Source organism: Pristis pectinata, chromosome 21 (genome assembly GCF_009764475.1).
Source record: "Pristis pectinata isolate sPriPec2 chromosome 21, sPriPec2.1.pri, whole genome shotgun sequence".
NCBI classification, from domain to species: Eukaryota; Metazoa; Chordata; class Chondrichthyes; order Rhinopristiformes; family Pristidae; genus Pristis; species Pristis pectinata.
This window is the reverse complement of record NC_067425.1, coordinates 4709158-4727346: the sequence shown is the minus strand read 5'-3', so window position 1 is coordinate 4727346 and position 18189 is coordinate 4709158. Positions and strand designations below refer to the sequence as shown.

The window sequence follows — 18189 nt, the reverse complement described above, 5'->3', positions numbered from 1 at the left end:
TTGGCAAGTGGGGGTTAAGGGGAGAAGAAATATACTGTGGACCTGTTCTGTGAAGAAAAATAGTCATTTTTTCATTGTTCCAACTTCCAATCAAATTCCTTTACATGTCTTCCTAGAAGTTAATTTGTTCTGTTGACAATCACCTCACATTGATTTAGATAAGGATTATGTTCTTAAAAATGTGCATGATAATTTGCTAACCAGATAGCCAAATTTGTAGCTTTGGATTTGAGCACTGTTACGAAAGGTAGAAGCCATTCTGATGTAAGTAGCATCTTGTCTTGGTTAGTTGCCTTTTCAATTTTGTATAAAGTGGGAGGCAGGGGGGAAATGGTTTTTTACTCCTTATTTTATTGTGAAGTTGTTAAGTGTCAAAAAGTTTCAATTTGTGATTATAAACCAAAATGGAAAAAAAATAACAGACAATGCTGCAATAACATGCACGCCAATCTATTAATTCACTGTTTGTGTAGCAGAACAAAGAAATGTTTTGCAGTCTATTTAATAATAAATAAGCTGATTTGCTACTACAGTAAATCCCTCCATGTATTAAGGAAGCAGTATTTTGGATGATGAAGGGCTTTCGCACCTTTGACATCAGTGCCACTCAAGATGTTTGAGCTGGAAAATAAAATAACTTTAAGCATGTGGCTAAATCAATAGTTGCTTAGGCTCCCTGGCCTTTGCAACTAAAACCGGTTATTGATGTAAACGTCACACAAATGGAGAAAATTATGGATAGGCAAATACATGTTGCCCTTTCCTGAATGATTGCAAATGCTTTGCAAATAGTTTGAAAAATCTTTTGAAAATTACAATAACACTTAAAATTGAAAAAAAAATTGTCATTATGACATTTTATTTAAGTTGATTTATTGCATTGATTTCTTGTAACTTTTTGAGTGTCATGTTCAGAATCATGAATGTGCTGTACACTTTCAACAAATGAGGATTTAAAGACTTAATGCAGTCTTCATTACAAGCTGCAAGTCTTGCTCTGTGGCACAAACCATGGTCAGACATCAGTGCACATATAACTTACACCCATGTGTCAGCTGTTTTTCTGCCTAGCTGCTGACAAGAGCCCCATTCATAATTCTTTTTATCCTTTCAATGAAATAGGTAATTATTCAATATAAAGCAGGATATTTCGATCAGGCTATTTAGTGCAGCAGTGTAGTGTAACAAAATCTGCTGTTATTGGCAACCTGAGAGGAGAATGTTAGAGTTCCTGCAGTGATGTAACTTTAGCTGCTTTGAACGGCTGTTTATTTGGCACATCACTGACCTTTTATTCTAATAACTGACTGCACAGGATGGGTCGCATTTACCCCCATTCTTTCATGTATTGTAATATTTAATAGCAGACAAAGTTGAGTGGAATGATAGGTAATTTGAACTTGCTTTTCCATAGATCAGAGGCTAAAAACAAGTTGATCCTCAGTATTGTGGTATAACCTAAACAGTGACTTAGCATTTGTTACTGAAGGATGATCTTACTGGTTTAAGTTGAAAGCGGCAATATTTCTTCTATTTGATTGATATGGTTTGGAGGTGAGCAGCATAGATTAGCAACATGATAAATCTCTGAACTCAATTGCTGAAAATATTCCTGGCTCTTTTAGTCCAGTTTGGGAAATGAGTAAAGACTGTTTCACATCTTGCATGTTCTAACATCAAGATTTGGGAGAGGAAACCTTTTATTGTAAATTGGGATTGTAATATTGCTGGGCTCCAATGTTTAATTTGGCAAATGAAAAGGATAAGCTCCTCACTTTTACTTATAAGGCTTGTTTATACAGTAGGATACAGCTGATGAAGAGGGAATTGAGAGGGTATCTGAGGTTATCCATAAATATGGTAAAACAGTAACAAATCTATATGGTTCTGGCTGATAGACTGCTAGGCTTTGCCAGCACTATGAGCTGTTCTGAAAAAATCATTTGGCTTTTCTAGTTAGTTGATACAATGCATGCTTTTATGAGTTATGATCTTTTAAAAAATAGAAATCTGTGAATTTTCCCACATGATATGCCAAAGGTTACAGTTTCAAAGTAAACTTTTCTCATGTATTTATGTTTATTTGCATGCTTCCTTTTTCGTAAAGTACTGGAGAAGTGTGATGGAATAAAAAATGAAACTAAGTGAATTAAAAGGTTGTCAATTATAGTTGACAATTTTTAGCTTTGAAGGTGTGAAATGGCCTTAAAAACAATTTAAGGATAACAAAATCTTGGATTGTGATGCAAACCTTTAGCTTGAAAGGGGTATTCACTTGGAGCTCTTGGTCTGGATATAGGGTACAGAATTGCCCTATAGCTGAATAACTATCTGTCATTGAAGATACTTGCAAACTTGTCAGAAAACAATTGAGAACTTCCCCTTTCTCACATTTGCTTCTGAGTTCTTATTTATTCCCATCAATCTTATCCCTGTCACTTGGCTTTCTTTTCTCCTTTCTCTAACTTTCTTCATTTCTCATATTCCCCTAACTCTCCCCTCTCTCTCTTATTGTGTCTGTCTGTCTCTCTCTCTCTATATCTCTCTCTCTTCCTCCCTTTCTTTCTCTCTTCCGTATTTCCTTCTCACTCTTTCTAACTTCCTGTTTTCTCCTCCTGCCATTCTTCTTTTCTCATTTTCCTTTTCCGTCTCTTTCTTTCACTCTTCTCATTTCCTCCCATTTTTCTTTTTCTTCCTTCTCCCTTTCCTCTCTTTTTTATCTCTCTCCCCTATTTGCGCTCTCTTCTCATTTTCTCCTCATTTCTCCTTCCCCTCTCTCTCCCTGACTTCCCTTTCACTCTCTTTCTCTCCCTTTGTCTCTTTTATGTTTTTAAAAATTGTTATCTCAACTGAAGTTAGCTTTCACAAAATCCATGTTCACCCGCAAGAATGTATTTCTTTCCGTGCTTTACTAAAAGGCAAAAGCCTGTTTGTCAATAGGGAAATCTGAATCTTGGGTTTGGCTGGAGTACAGACTAAAGAAGCCCGAGAAGCAAAAAATCTAAACCAGTAGGAATACATAATGGAGTTCTGCAAGATAACTTTGGAGGCAATTGATTGATGTTGGATTTCAGAATGATTTTGGCTATATCACACTAAAATACAATCATTGAACTAATTTGATTGGAATAAAAAGGCAGCTTTTCATTGTTATGTGTGGTGATGCCAGATTGGAAATCTGTTGTCGTCAGGACTGGAATTGCTGATGCTTTGTAAATAATTCAGAGCGTGGAATTTTGTCCAACGTGTCTAAATTTTCAAATGATAGGAAACCGGATGCAATGTCTACTGATAACTAATGTGTGATAATAATTCATAGGAATCCAAATAGGCCAAATGAATGGAGACTTGGAGCAGGTTAAAGTTTGAGATTAAGTATAAAAATATGAACATCCTTATTCAGCTGCAATATTTTCCTGCTAATGGAGCAAAAAAGAGATTTCAAAGTTTTGATGAATACCTTATTTAGAACTGATTTGTTCAGCCTTCAGGTTCCATTGATGACTAGGTAATGACTGCATCTAATTCTAGAAAGGTAAAGGACAATACAAAGACAGGAATTGGGCTTATTATTGAACCATCTGTTCTGACGCAATTTCCTGAGCCACTTTTGACATGAGACACGAGACTGCAGATGCTGGAACCTGGAGCAAAACATAACTGCTGAAAGACAACTCAGCAGGTCAAGCAGCATCTGTGGAGACAAATGCTTTGGGTTAAGACTCTGCATCAGACTGAGAGGTGGAGAGAGAAATGGCCAGTATATTAGAAGTGAGTTGGGGAGAGGGACGATGGGCAGCTGGAGCCAGGTTTGGGGGAGAGAATGTGTTGAGACAGAGGCTGTAGGGTGATAGTGGAAAACAGATAAAGGAATGATGATGGTATATGAACCAGATAGGGGGTGCGGTTAGAGGAAAAGGTGAACCAAGGGAGAAAGAAATCCAGTTGGATAGGTATGTTACTTTCCATTCTAGGACCACTGAAATGTCCTCTTTCTTCTGGAAACATGGCTTCCCCTCTGTCGTAGTTGATGGAGTACCTTGCATACATTTCCTTTATTTCCAGCACATTTTCTCTCATTCCAACCAGAACCCTCAGACACGATAGAGATAAGAGTCCTCGCCTTAACCCCACTGGTCTCCACAATCTTTCACCATTTCTGCCAGCTCCAACATGAATGAACGCTTGTTCATTCACCCCCTCCTCCATCACCATCCAGGGGCCTGAACAGCCCTTCCTGGTGAGGCAGAGATTCACATGCACCTATTTCACCCTGATCTATTGAATTCAGTGTTTGTGATGTGGCCTCCTTTACATCGCTGAGAACAAGCATGGACTAGGCAACCTGTTTTGCTGGGCACCTGCGCTCTGTCCGCAACAGTTACGCGCCATTTCCATTCCCCTTCCCCTTCCCATTCCCAACCTGTCTGTCATCTGCTTTCTCCACTGCCATGGTTAGACCAAATACAAACTAGAAGGACATAACCCCGTATTCCAATTGGATAACCTACAATCCAATGTTCCAATTTCAGGCAACCCACTCTTCCGTGTTCCTTTCCCACGCTCACCGGTTCCACTCTATTTCTATCTTTCTTTGTTCACCTCTTCTGTCTCTGCCCCCTTGTTACCAAGTTGCCTTCCCCCACCGTGTCCCATCTGACCATCACCCACATACCTATCCATTTGGGTTTCTTTTCCCTTGGTTCACCTTTCCTATCCCCTCCCCTCCCCTTGACTGGTTCCATCTACTCATCATCACATCATCACTTCCCTTTGTCTGTTTCCACCAATCACCTACTAGCCTCTGTCTCAACATTTCCCCCCCCCATCATCCTTCGCTGCCTGGCTATTTTCTCCTCATTTCTACCACCACCACCACCACCACCCCCGCTCCCGCAATCTGATTCCACCTTTCAACTACCAGTCTGTCTCACCCCTCCCTCTTACTTCTATATACTGGCTATCTTCCATCTGCACTCTCAGTCCTGAAGCAGGGTCTTGACCAGAAACGTTGACCATCCCCTTGCTTCCACAGATGTTGCTTGACCAGCTGAATTCTTCGAGGGGTTTATATTTTGCTTGTTGGCATGACTGAAGGGCTGATGAAACTTTTGATTTCCCTCAATTCTTAATGCCATGTCACTATCTTCAGTGCACTTAGGTTAACCAGTATAAAAGAAAGAAAGGAGCATTTGTATTCTGGACTCCACCCTCAGATCAACATCATCTGTGCTAGAGCTTGTAGAGTCAGTAGGCTTTGGAATGGTGTGATAGAACAGCATGGAGTAGCTTAGGATATAGAGAAACATACTCCTTTCTATTGGTAAATGAGCAGAATGTAGTTTGCTCCTCAGTGACACTATCTTTAACCAAATGAACAAGTGCAAAATGATCAAGCAGAAGATGAGTGAATATTTCAAACTTAGTTATCTCCTATTTACACCTCCAGACACACCTTTTGTTATTTTAACCTTTACTACCCTCTTTCAGTCAGTACTTCCAGCATGTATGTCATATAATCTGGTTTTCATCCTACCACAGACTATCTCTCTTGCATGGAACTTTAAATTTGTTTCATTTTTAATTTTCTTTTGAACAGTCCTTGACCTGAAATGTCAACTCTTTTTCTTTCTTTACATATGCTGTCTGACTGCGTATTTTCAGCATTTCCTGTTTTCATTACTCATGATTTATTTGTTTTGGTAATTCTGCTAAGAATTGGAGCTACGTTAATGGATTGAAGATGTTTGTATAGATTTTTATAACAATGGTCTAATAAACTTTTATTTGGTGGAGTAACTCTCTGCTAGATATTGAATTGGATAAAGTGTAATGGTTTGGATTGGTCATTGACTGCTTCTAAATTCAATTGTGTATTAAATCCACTTATGAAGTCACATTCTCCCCACATTCTCATTGACTCACCCCAGATTCTACCACTCACCTAAACTCTAGTTTATATTTTGATTTCAACTGTTTTTTCTCTCTAGTTACACAATTACCATGGTTTCATATCTGCCTTGTAAATGTGGTGCAAAGCAATACTAATAAACTGTTAATTACATTTAAAATAATTAGAATGATTAATATGTAAACTGTAAATGGCATAAAATATTTGAAATAAATCCAGTGATTAAATGGTTTTCTTACTTGTCCTTGCAGGTATCTAGCCCCTGCAACCTATGTACTTGCAGTTTGAAGACAAATGGAAAAGATGAAAGTGCTGCCAAAGGGAAGAATGATGGAAAATCACAAGTCCCAAAAATATTTTTTGGCACTCGCACGCACAAACAGATAGCACAGATCACTCATGAACTTCGGCGTACAGCTTACTCGTATGTTCGAATGACCATCCTGTCCAGCAGAGATCACACCTGTATACACCCTGAGGTCTCTAATAGTTACAATAGGAATGAAAAATGCAAGGAGCTCCTGGAGGGGAACGATGTAAGTAATCTTCTCTTTATCGGAACAGGTGTTATTTCCTTTGGACTAATCCAGTTTCCAAGGAACTGGAGGGTGGGGATGTTCTGGGAGCTGCTTCCTCCTGTTAACTGTTTAACTGTCCATCCACCATTCATGACTAAGTGTGGCAGTTCTACAGAGCTTCAATTCTGTCTGTTAGTTGTGAGTTTGCTTAGCTCTGACAATTGCATGCTGGTTTGCTGTTTAACATGCTTGTAGTTTTGTGTTGCAGGGTCACCAGGTTGACACCTTTAATTTTAGGTGTACCTAGTGCAGTTCTTGGCATGCCCTTCTGCACTCCTCATTTGAACCAGGGTTGATCCCTTAGCTTGATTGTAGCAGTTGAATGAAAGATTTGCCAAGACATGAGTTTATAGATTATAATGCTGTAGATTTCTATTGTTGCTGGTGGCCCATAGTGCCTCTTAGATACTCAACTTGACTGGCTAGGTCTGTTCTGAATCCATGCCCTTTAGAATGATTGTGCCACAAAACCCAATGGAAAGTGTTTCCACAAGGACTTGGTAGTCAATTCTACCGTAGACAGAAGCATCTGCAATGGTAGATTGTCAGGACAAGGACAAGGTCATATAGTTTTATCCCTGGTGATGGTTCACTGGCTACATGCTGCAGATCTAACTTAGCACTTATTTCCTTTGGGTCTAAGCCTGCCGGTTTCTTTGCTGGTGCTACAAACACTGTAAGTGTTGGATTTTGAAGTTGCATTCCTCTCTGTCCTTGCTACTTTCAGTGCTTTCCAGGTGTTGATCAAGATGGCAGAGCACTGATTCATCAGCTGAGTGTCCTCTCAGTGATAGGTGGTTGTCAGGAGAAGGTTTCCTTTCCTTGTTTGACCTGATGCCACAAGACTTTATGGAGTTAGTATGGAGGGCTTCCAGCTATGCCCACCCATGTATAGCACTGTGTTACCCCCATCTGGTAGATCTGGTCTGCTGGTGAGATTGATGACCCCCATGGATTGTGATGGGCAGTCTAGTATGGTTATCTGGCAGTGGATTCCATGATTATTCTGGATTATTGACTGAATTTAAGGTTTCCATCTGACTTTGTGCGGTTTGACTGGGTTCTCTATAATGTACAGATTAATGGTCAGGAAACAGGTGATGTGGTCCAGATTCAAAGAAAGATGGAAGGTTGGTACAAATGGGTTTCTAACTAGCAATAAAAATTGCAGTCCTTCGTAGTGCTGATCCAATCTGAGCTTCCAACCAGATAACTAAAAGTTGAGTAATTGACAGATAGCTAAAAGTTGGGTCACGGGGGAATTTAAAAGATGTGTTTAATATATTTTACATTCCATACTAGATAAAGTAAATATTATTAATTCTTGTGTTCTATTGGAGATGCTGTGCACATTATATAAGAAAAGTCAATAAGCAAGTTTTTAAACAAAAGGAAAACCTGAAAAAAAAAGAGGTCAGGATTCTCAAATCCAGCCATGTAACAGGTGCTATGTAAGTGGTAGTATCTTGCCTGAGGCAAAATTTGGAAACTTGAGCATAAACTCTAGCCTAGAATACCAAGGCTGTGCTGCCTTCTTTGGAAGTGCCATCTTTGGGTGAGACTAGTCTCACATTGTTTCATATTTTCCTATGACATAGAAGGGGGTCATTTGGCCTGTTGAGTATATTCTAACTCGGGACATTAGTATCAGTACCATTTCCTCTTCTTTCCCTGTAACCTATTTTCCCTCTCTTGTGCCGTCAACTCTTTCCTGATTGCCTGTAGAGGGATTGGTGGCAGACCAATTTACAATAACCAGTTAGCCTTATAACACCAAATCCCATATGGAGGTAAAAAAATTATATGACATTATTTGAAGAAAAGTAGAGGAGTTCCCTACCTTGTCTTGGCCAGTGTTTATCCGCAGTTAGCATCACTTTGATTATTTATATTTTGTTGTGGGACTTGGCTACTGTATTTTCCATATTATTTCCTACATTCAAAAGTAGCTAATTGCCTGTCAAGCACTTGTGGGTTGTCCCACATTTGTGGAACTGCTGTAGTTTTATTCTTTGAAAATATTTCTTGGCAGCAAACTGCATTTATAAGCCCGGGCATCACATTTAGGTTAGACTCTCCACCATATTCAGAAGAGTAGCAATATAAGTTAGGATTTATAACGGACGGTAAGAATGAGCATTTTGTAGTTTACGTTTAACAAACCAGAAGCCTAGAATCTCTGAGAGTTGTTAGTATGCTATGTGGTAAAGATTGGAAAAATGGGTTTTAAAGTTGATGAGAATTTTTGGGAAATGCTTTGATTTTCAGCTTGGATACTACTTCTGGTTTGTGGCTTTTGTAGATCCGAATTCTTGACGGGACCCAAGATCCACATGAACTTTTTTAAGCTTGGATTCACAATTCATTTGTCTCTGCTAGCATCCTTCATAACATGCTTTGATTATGCATTCCATTTGACAAAACAAAGTATACAAATTTTTATAAAAGGTTGACTTAAGATTAATTCCTTACTAAGTTTTATTACTAGTATGTTTGTCAATGTTAATTGCCAGTGGATCATAGCATTAGCAAGAACTGAATATACTGTTATAAACAGTATTACTAATTGCAGGAAGTTCATGCTAGGTATCAGCTGGAATTCCTAAGCATTGACTCTGGGGAATTTTATTAAAGAAAGGAAACGGGCATTGTGTGAATAGATACTTTAATGTTTACCTGTAGTAAAAGGGAAGGAGTTACTGAACAATAGTCCTTGGGGATCGGGTGTGGTAGAAGAGTCTAATAGACCACTGTGTACAACTGAATTATTGTCAGATACTGTCAACTGTTGTAATACAAACCCTATGTTACAGTTTACCTTTTAAGCAGTCTTGTTACCACAGCCCCAGGTGGGCAATTACATGAAGAATACAGCCACTCAATCATTGAGTTGTGTTATAGTTCATGTCAAAATGACAAAAAACAGCCTTGTGCTTAACAGGTAGAGTTGAGCATTTATTTTACACATTCTACAGCCTGAAGGAAGATTAGAATTGTAATGGTCAGCAATTACACTGTCACCATTGATGAGTCTGTTTAGATACACTGTATTATCCTCACGGAGGTAAGATGATAAATAGATAACTGGTAGATTGTGAATGGAGGATATTTAAAGATGCATTTAACTTGCGATCACACTTCTAGTGATTTGATAGCTGTTGTTTTCTCCTTGTAATGGATGATCTTTCAAAATCTGCCATCAGTCTTCTGCAGGTGTCAGTGTTGAAATGCCCCAAGATCATTTCATTCAGAGAATTTGTCTGGATATACTGATTCAAGTACTGTGTTTCAAATTAACATTGTTGCCTTTCACATATGTGCCATTTTAAAAGCGGTATTTATAAAACTGCCCTGCATACCTTCACAATTATTCCTTCTTTTTAGTAGTGTGGACTTCTAAAATTGTTTTATTTTGAATATAGCAGCATTTTGCTAAGATAAATTTTTAAAAATATATAGTTTTAATGAGAACTAATTTCTGTGGGGACTCTTGAAATTTAAACTTTTCAGAATCTTACAGGGATGGAAATGTTTAACCTTTGTAATGCAGTTGTATGATGTGAGGACTACAAACTGCATCTTTTAATGGACTGAGATTACATTTTGTTTGCATATTTAATGGTCTCGGATAAATTATAATGGCAGTGTTGTCACAGCATGTGATTGAGAGGAGGGAGTTAATATGAAATTCATATTTTCTCTATTTAATGATGAGGGAGATGGATTTAACAATTTAAACTCCCTAGCAGAGGTCTTCACTTGGAATATAAAGTAAAATAATGCTACTGTAAGGCCGTATTATACTGCAGTAGAGTCATGTAAGAGATACAGCATGGTAACGGGCCCTTTGGCCCATTCAGTCTGTGCTGACCTTTGACCACCCATTTGCTCCTAATCCTACCCTCAGTCCTTTTGCTCCTCCACATTCCCATCAACTCCCCCTAGATTCTACCACTCATCTATACATCTGGGGCAATTTACAATGGTCAATCAACCTTGTAACCTGCATGTCTTTGGGAAGTGGAGGAAACCAATGCGGTCATGGGAGACCATGCAAACGCCACACAGGCAGTACTGGAGGTCAGGATTGAAACACCTGCACCTTAAAATGCCAAAGTCAGATGCAAGCTGAAGTCGGATGCCAGCACATCTGATGTCTTGCACTGCTGTGAGATTCAGCACTGCGCACATCAGTGGAGCACAAAGATCCTGAGCTGAGGATAAAAATAAAAAAAAAACTTCAATTTTCATGACTCACTCATTTAAATATGGACACTGACTTTGATTGATATGGGAGGTAAGTGCAATTTAGTGTTTTATTTTAAAATATCAAGGAAAATATTTTCCTTAATATTTTAAATTAATTTCTAGGACTTTATGATACCTTCATGTAATTCTTTTATTATTTAAGTCCATTGGAACAATTTTTTTTATCTCTGAAAAGAAACATTTGAAAACTGTTCAAAGGCTTTTGATCACAGCAAATAGTCAGGAGAGTGTCAAAGTGGGTAAGACCTCAGAATACGTTAGCTGAAGTCAGGTTGCAGCTTATGGCCTGCTCAATGTTGTGGGATTGCCATGGCAACAAAGCTTCCCAAACGGTTGGACCAGTGGTCAACAAAAATTAAGTGTGTCAGAGGAAAAGGACTGGTGGCTACTGTGGACGATGCGCTGGATTAAGCACGATCTGACCCATTTGAAATAACTCCGTGTTTTCCTCCATCGCTTCTTGCTGGAAGTGCTTCATTTCCACTGGTGTCATGTTGGTCAAAGGTTTGAAACTTTAGGTGATGAAACTCTTGAAGTAGTGAGATGGCAGGTAAAGCAAAGTCCTCTATTCTGTAGTTCAATGGCATAATGTGCTAGTGTCAATACATCAAGCTAACATTTTGCCTAAATGGTTCAGTTTAGCTTTGGAGTTAAGAAAATGGGAATTAAAACATTAATAAATAATTACATGAAATTGTTGTTACTTCTCTTTTAAAGGAAAATACAATTATAAAAACTGGTTTAAACTGGTTGAAAGTAATAGTACTGGCAAGCTTTAGGCTAGCGAGTCTTGTTGTCATTGCAAGGCCAAAACCGACTTGAAAAGTGTAGAATCAAAGAAATTGGATCCTTTTATTAAGTAGGTAATAACTATATAAAAATCTGTTTTTGATATTTTATCTTGGAAGAGCAAGTGGTAGTTTTTACATTGCCATTGCTCATGAAATGCATATAAACCCCTCAACACATCTGGCTTGAAGACCACAGATTGTTTCACTATGAAATGCTTGATTTTAATTATTAGGTTTAAATTGTTGAGGCTTATCAGTTTGTTTCTATGGAAGTTGATTTAATTTCAAACCTAATTCTTGGGAGGAAACGATAGTGAAAATAGAATTGAAGAAAAAATAAAAAAGTAAATGCCACAGTATGGTAGATTTTGCAACAGATATTAACAATGAAAATTGAATTGTTTGACATTCTATATTTGCAGTGAATCTTTTCAGTCAATGCCACATTTGTCAGATTGGTTGAATATAAAAGGTCCATGATACTTTAAAAAGAAGAAAATTCTCCATGTCTTGACCACCACTCATTTCTCAATCAACACATCAAAACCGATTAACAATTCATCTATTTCATTTGTTCCTTTTGGGACTTCGCATTGTGCAGATTAACTGGTATTTTTGCTTCCATCACAACTGTGATTCCTTTTCTTCGAAGGTAATTAACTGAGTGCGAAAGGTTTTGGGATGCCCAGAGGGCGTGGAATTTTCTTTTCACTAATGCCATATAAATAACAGAGCAGATTAAAATGTGAATAGAAATGGAACAACCCAAGACCGAATCAAATTTCACTCTCATGGTGAAACTGGAAACCTTGTCTAATTTAGAGTTGACCCAACTATGTTAATAAATGGCAAGTTTCAGCTAGACTTGGCACCTATAAAACTGTTTAAAAGTAAAATACAATCTGGATTAGTATAACACTTTAACAGTAAATTAGTTATTTTTGAAATGTACTCAGTTGTTATGTAGCTAAACACAGCAGCCAGTGTATTTGCAGTAACAACACAAACATCAATGAGAAGACCAAATTAAAATATTTTTTCTTGTGCTGTTAACTGAGGGAAAAATGATGGCAGAGGACAGGGAGAAATACTATTCTCTTTTTAACAAATGGGAGCAGGAGTTTATTATTCTTGACTAATCTGTAATGATAAAATTCTGCTGAGCATTAGTCCGAAAATTTCATCTGATCCATTGGTTTTTGGAAGAGCTAATTCCACATTTCCACTGCACTTTGTCCTGAATTTCCTAGGTTTAGATTTAAGTTTCCATCATTCTAGATTTCCAGCAAAAATGGTAACTTCTCTGTATTTATTCTATTTTATCTGTTTATAACTTGCTAACTATATTATAAATGTGTGCTGTCTGCCCCCTTTGAGATCAGTATATGGGCAACAGGGTTGCCCAGAACACGATGTCTTAGTTTAGAAAGAGTCTGACCAAGGTGCTGTACACAAATTGAAAACCAAAAAATTGAGATACTGGAAATCTGACCTAAAAACAGAAAAGGCTGGAAACACCCAGTAGTCAGGCAGCCTCTGTGGAAAGAGAAACTGAGTTATGGCTTAAACTTGAAATGTTAACTCTGCTTCTATTTACACAGGCACGGCCCTACCTGTTGAGCATTTCCAACATTAGAACATAGAACAGTACGGGCCCTTCGGCCCACAATGGTGTGCCAACCTATATAAACCTACTCCACGATCAATCTAACGCTTCCCTCCTACACAGCCCACAACCCTCCATTTTTTCTTATATCCATGTGCCTATCTAAGAGTTTTTTAAATGTCTCTGTTGTATCAGCCTCTACCACCACCCCAACATTGTCTATTTTTATTTCACATTTCCAGCATTTACTTTTTTTTTGAAGTTACTGGCACTTCTCTTCCAGGAGTGCTAACCTTGAAGAGGCTGTGCCCCTCTTCAGGAATTCTGTCCATCTCTCCTGCCTTGCCAACTGGCCGTGCTTCTACTTCCTGCATACAGGCGGAGACGGAAGAGTGAGGCACCAGTGGAGAGGACCATGAGGGTATGGTCAAGGGAGTCGGAGGAGTGCATACAGGATTGCTTTGACTCGGACTAGGCCACATTCAGGGGCTCATCAAAAGATCTGAATGAATATGCTACAGTCGTCACTGACTTCATTAAGATCTGCATGGACGAGTGTGTGCCCACAAAAACATTGAGTCTTCCCAAACCAGAAACCCTGGATGAATTGGGAGATTTGTGGTGTTCAGGACTGGCGATACAGAGACCTATAAGAACTCCAGTTATGATCTCCAGAAGGCTATAGCAAGAGAAAAGAGGCAATTCTGGATGAAGCTGGACAGAAACGTACGCTCAACAGCTGTTGCAGGGCTTGCATGCCATCACCTCCTGCGAGGTGAGAACGATTAGCATAAATGGCAATGACACATCACTCCCTGATGAGCTTAATGCCTTTTATGTACGTTTTGAGAGGGAGAATAATGACACACCTGTGCCCCACAGCACCCGACAACCCTGTGATCTCAGTCTCGGAGGCTGACGTCAGAGCATCCTTCAGGATGGTAAGTCCTCGCAAGGCACCAGGCCCTGAGGGTGTAGCTAGTCGAGTGCTAAAACACTGTGCTGACCAACTGGATGGAGTATTCAGGGACGTCTTCGACCTCCCACTTCTGCAGACTAATGTTCTCACCTGCTTTAAGGTGGCATAAATTGTTCCAGTGTGCAAGAAGATCAGGGTGACTACTGTCTGGTAGCGCTTACATCCATCATAATAAAGTGCTTCGAGAGTTAGGTTATGGCTTGAATCAACTCCTGCCTCAGTAAGGACCTGGACTTGCTTCAATTCACCTATCATCACAATAAGTCTACAGCAGACATTATCTCACTGACTCTCCACTCTGCTCTGGACCACCTTGACAACTGGAACATGTATGTCAGGCTACATTGGCTACAACTCAGTGTTCAACACCATCATCCCCTCAGTCAGTACAGATCATCATCTCCTCCTCATTGACCATCAACACAGTCACACCTCAGGACTGCGTGCTTACCCCCCTGTTCTCTCTCTATACTGTAGCTACGACTGTGTGGCTAAGCATAGCTCCAACACCATGTACAAGTTGCCGATGACACCACTGTTGTTGGCAGAATCATGGATGGTGACGAGGAGGCGTACAAGAGTGAAATAGGTCAGCTGGTTGAGTGGTGTCGTAACCTTGCATTCAGTGTCAGCGAAACCAAGGAACTGATTGTGGACTTTAGGAAGAGTGAGTCTGGCAAATGAGCACCAGTCCTCATTGAAGGGTCTGAGGTGGAAAGGGTGAGCAACTTCCAGTTCCTGGGTGTCAACGTCTCAGAAGATCTATCCTGGGTCCATGAAGAATGTGTGACAGTGTCTCTACTTTCTTAGAAGTTTAAGAAGATTCAGCACGTCATCAAAGACTCTGACAAACTTCTACAGATGTACAGTGGAAAAGCATTCTGACTGGTTTTATCATGGCCTGGTGTGGAAACTTCAATGACCATAAGACGAAGGAGCAGAAGTCGGCCATTCGGCCCATCGAGTCATTCTGCTCTGCCATTCTATCATGAGCTGATCCATTCTCCCATTTAGCCCCAGTCCTCTACCTTCTCACCATAACCTTTGATGCCCTGGCTACTCAGATACCTATCAATCTTTGCCTTAAATACACCCAATGAATTTGTCTCCACAGCCGCCTGTGGCAAAAAATTCCACAGATTCACCACTCTTTGGCTAAAGAAATTTCTCCGCATCTCTGTTCTGAATGGGCGCCCTTCAATCCTGAAGTCATGCCCTCTGGTACTAGACTCCCCTACCATGGGGAAACAACTTTGCCACACCTACTCTGTCCAGGCCTTTTAACATTCGAAATTTTTCTATGAGGTTCCCCCCCTCATTCTTCTGAACTCCAAAGAGTACAACCCAAGAGCTGTCAAACATTCCTCATATGTTGACCCTCTCATTCCTGGAATCATTCTAGTGAATCTTCTCTGAACCCTCTCCAACGTCAGCACATCCTTCCTTAAATAAGGAGCCCAAAACTGCACACAGTACTCCAAGTGAGGTCTGACCAATGCCTTATAGAGCCTCAACATCACATCCCTGCTCTAATATTCTATTCCTCTAGAAATGAATGCCAACATTGCATTCTCCTTTTTCACCACCGACTCAACCTGGAGGTTAACTTTTAGGGTATCCTGCTCAAGGACTCCCCAGGTCCCTTTGCATCTCTGAATTTTGAATTTTCTCCCCATTTAAATAGTAGTGTGCCCATTTATTTCTTCTACCAAAGTGCATGACCATACACTTTCCAACATTGTATTTCATTTGCCACTTCTTTGCCCATTCTCCTAGTCTATCCAAGTCTCTCTGCAGACTCCTCGTTTCCTCAACACTACCTGCCCCTCCATCTACCTTTGTATCATCAGCAAACTTAGCCACAAAGCCATTTATTCCATAACCCAAATCTTTGATGTACAACGTAAAAAGAAGTGGCCCCAACACGGACCCTTGCGGAACACCACTGATAACCGGCAGCCAACCAGAATGGGATCCCTTTATTCCCACACTCTGTTTCCTGCCAATCAGCCAATGCTCTATCCATGCTCGTAACTTTCCTGTAATTCCATGGGCTCTTATCCTCATGTGCGACACCTTGTCAAAGGCCGCCTGAAAATCTAAAAACACAACATCCACTGCATCTCCTTTGTCTAGACTGCTTGTAATTTCCTCAAAAAGTTGCAATAGGAATGCACAGGAATGCAAGAGTCTACAGAGAGTGGTGGACTCAGCCAGTTCCATCAGAGGTACAGCTCTCTCCACTATCGAGGACATCTAAGAGACAATATCTCAGGAAGGCAAATCCATCATTAATGACCCCCACCACCAGGGCCATGCTGTCTTCTCATTGCTGCCATCAGGTAGGAGGTACAGAAGCCTGAAGACCCACACCTCATGGTTTAACAACAGCTTTTTTTCCACTGCCATCAGGTTCTTGAACAGTCCTGGAAAAAAAAGCCCTAATACTACCTCAGAATATATTTTCCTCAACTGCCATTAATGTTGGTATGTTTATTTTGTTGTCTAAATTATGTGCAATTATGTTAGTTTAAGTTTATGTTAATTTATGTTTGTAGTGTACTGTGCTGCTGCGTAGAGCTTATTTTCGTGGCATTTATACCCTGGCCCTGGGTATATATGCCCGTGACAGTAAACATGGACTTGTTCACCCTCAGTGCTATTCACAAAGCCTAATTATTTCCCCTTTGCTCAGAATGGGCACCAATCAGGTACTACTCTCACCAATAGTGGAGACATGAAGGGTCTCGCCCTGAAACGGCGATTATCCATTTCCCTCCATGGATGCTGCCTGACCCGCTGAGTTCCTCCAGCTACTTTGTGTATCTCACCAATAGATCCTGATTGCCAGAAGTAAAGATTGAGTTGGGCTCATTCCATCTCCTATACTTAAATGAAGTCTGGTAAATTGGTTTATTATTGTCACATGTACCGAGGTACAGTGAAAAACTTATCTTGCATACCGTTCATACAGATGAATTCATTGTTTATTCACAATGTATTGAGGTAGTACAAGGTAAAACAATCAGAGTGCAGAATAAAGTGTTATAGTTACAGAGAAAGTGCAGTGCTGGTGGACGATAAGGTGCAAGGTCATAACGAGGTAGATTGTGAAGTCAAGAGTCCATACTAGGGAACCGTTCAATAGTCTGATAACTGCAGGATAGAAGCTGTCGTTGAGCCTTGTAGTACATGCTTTCAGGCTTTTGTATGTTCTGCCCAATGGGAGGGGATAGAAGAGAAAATGTCCAGAGTAGGTGTGGTCTTTGATTATGTTGGCTGCTTTACTGAGGCAGCGAGAAGTATAGACAGAGTCCATGGAGGGGAAGCTGGTTTCCGTGATGTGCTAAGCTGTGTCCGCAACTCTCTGCAGTTTCTTGCGGTCTCAGGCAGAGCAGTTGCCATAACAAGCCGTGATGCATCTAGAAAGGATGCTTTCTTATGGTGCATCGATTAAAAAAAAAATTGGTAAAAGTCAATACGAGTCTATGACATAAGACTGCTTTTACTTATCAAATCGCGTTAAATTATGATTAACTCTGTTTTTCAATTCTCTTTTCAATAATTGCTGAATTATTTCATTAAACCATTCACTAAGTCTTTATAGTAAAGTTTTTTCAAACTGCATTTCATCAAACTTGAAAAATATAGGCCCATGTTCAAGATCTAATTATAACTAATTTTGTTTGCTTTTCACATTTTTTATGTATCTGCAAGTAAATTCTCTCATGATTGTTTTCTGGTTTGATATTGTTACTTACATCTATGTCTTCCATTGGTCTGGAACTATTTACATTTGAAAGGGGTTTCAGCGGTCTGCACATCAAGTTTATGTGAACGTTCATCTGATACCGGCCCCAGGAGGTATATGAAAAGTATACAGTGGAGCTTTCTATCTATTTTCCATTCCCTGCATTTTGTTGGAATGCATCTACATTCTGGTTGAAGTTAAGATGTAATTGGCATGAGGTATAATTATTAGTATTAATGGCAAAATACATTTAGTCAAGTTAAAACATGAGCCACTTTGAAATTTATAGTTTTCTGTGGGTTGT

General features: G+C 39.6%; 1 protein-coding gene across 1 annotated transcript in view; it reads left to right on the top strand.

The window, feature by feature from the left end:
* brip1 (BRCA1 interacting helicase 1) overlaps nt 1–18189 on the top strand; it is a 394954-nt gene that overhangs the window by 43150 nt on the left and 333615 nt on the right. The window contains exon 7 of the mRNA XM_052035938.1: nt 6163–6447. Coding sequence (XP_051891898.1) covers nt 6163–6447 — 285 coding nt within the window. The remainder of the gene's footprint in view (nt 1–6162; nt 6448–18189) is intronic.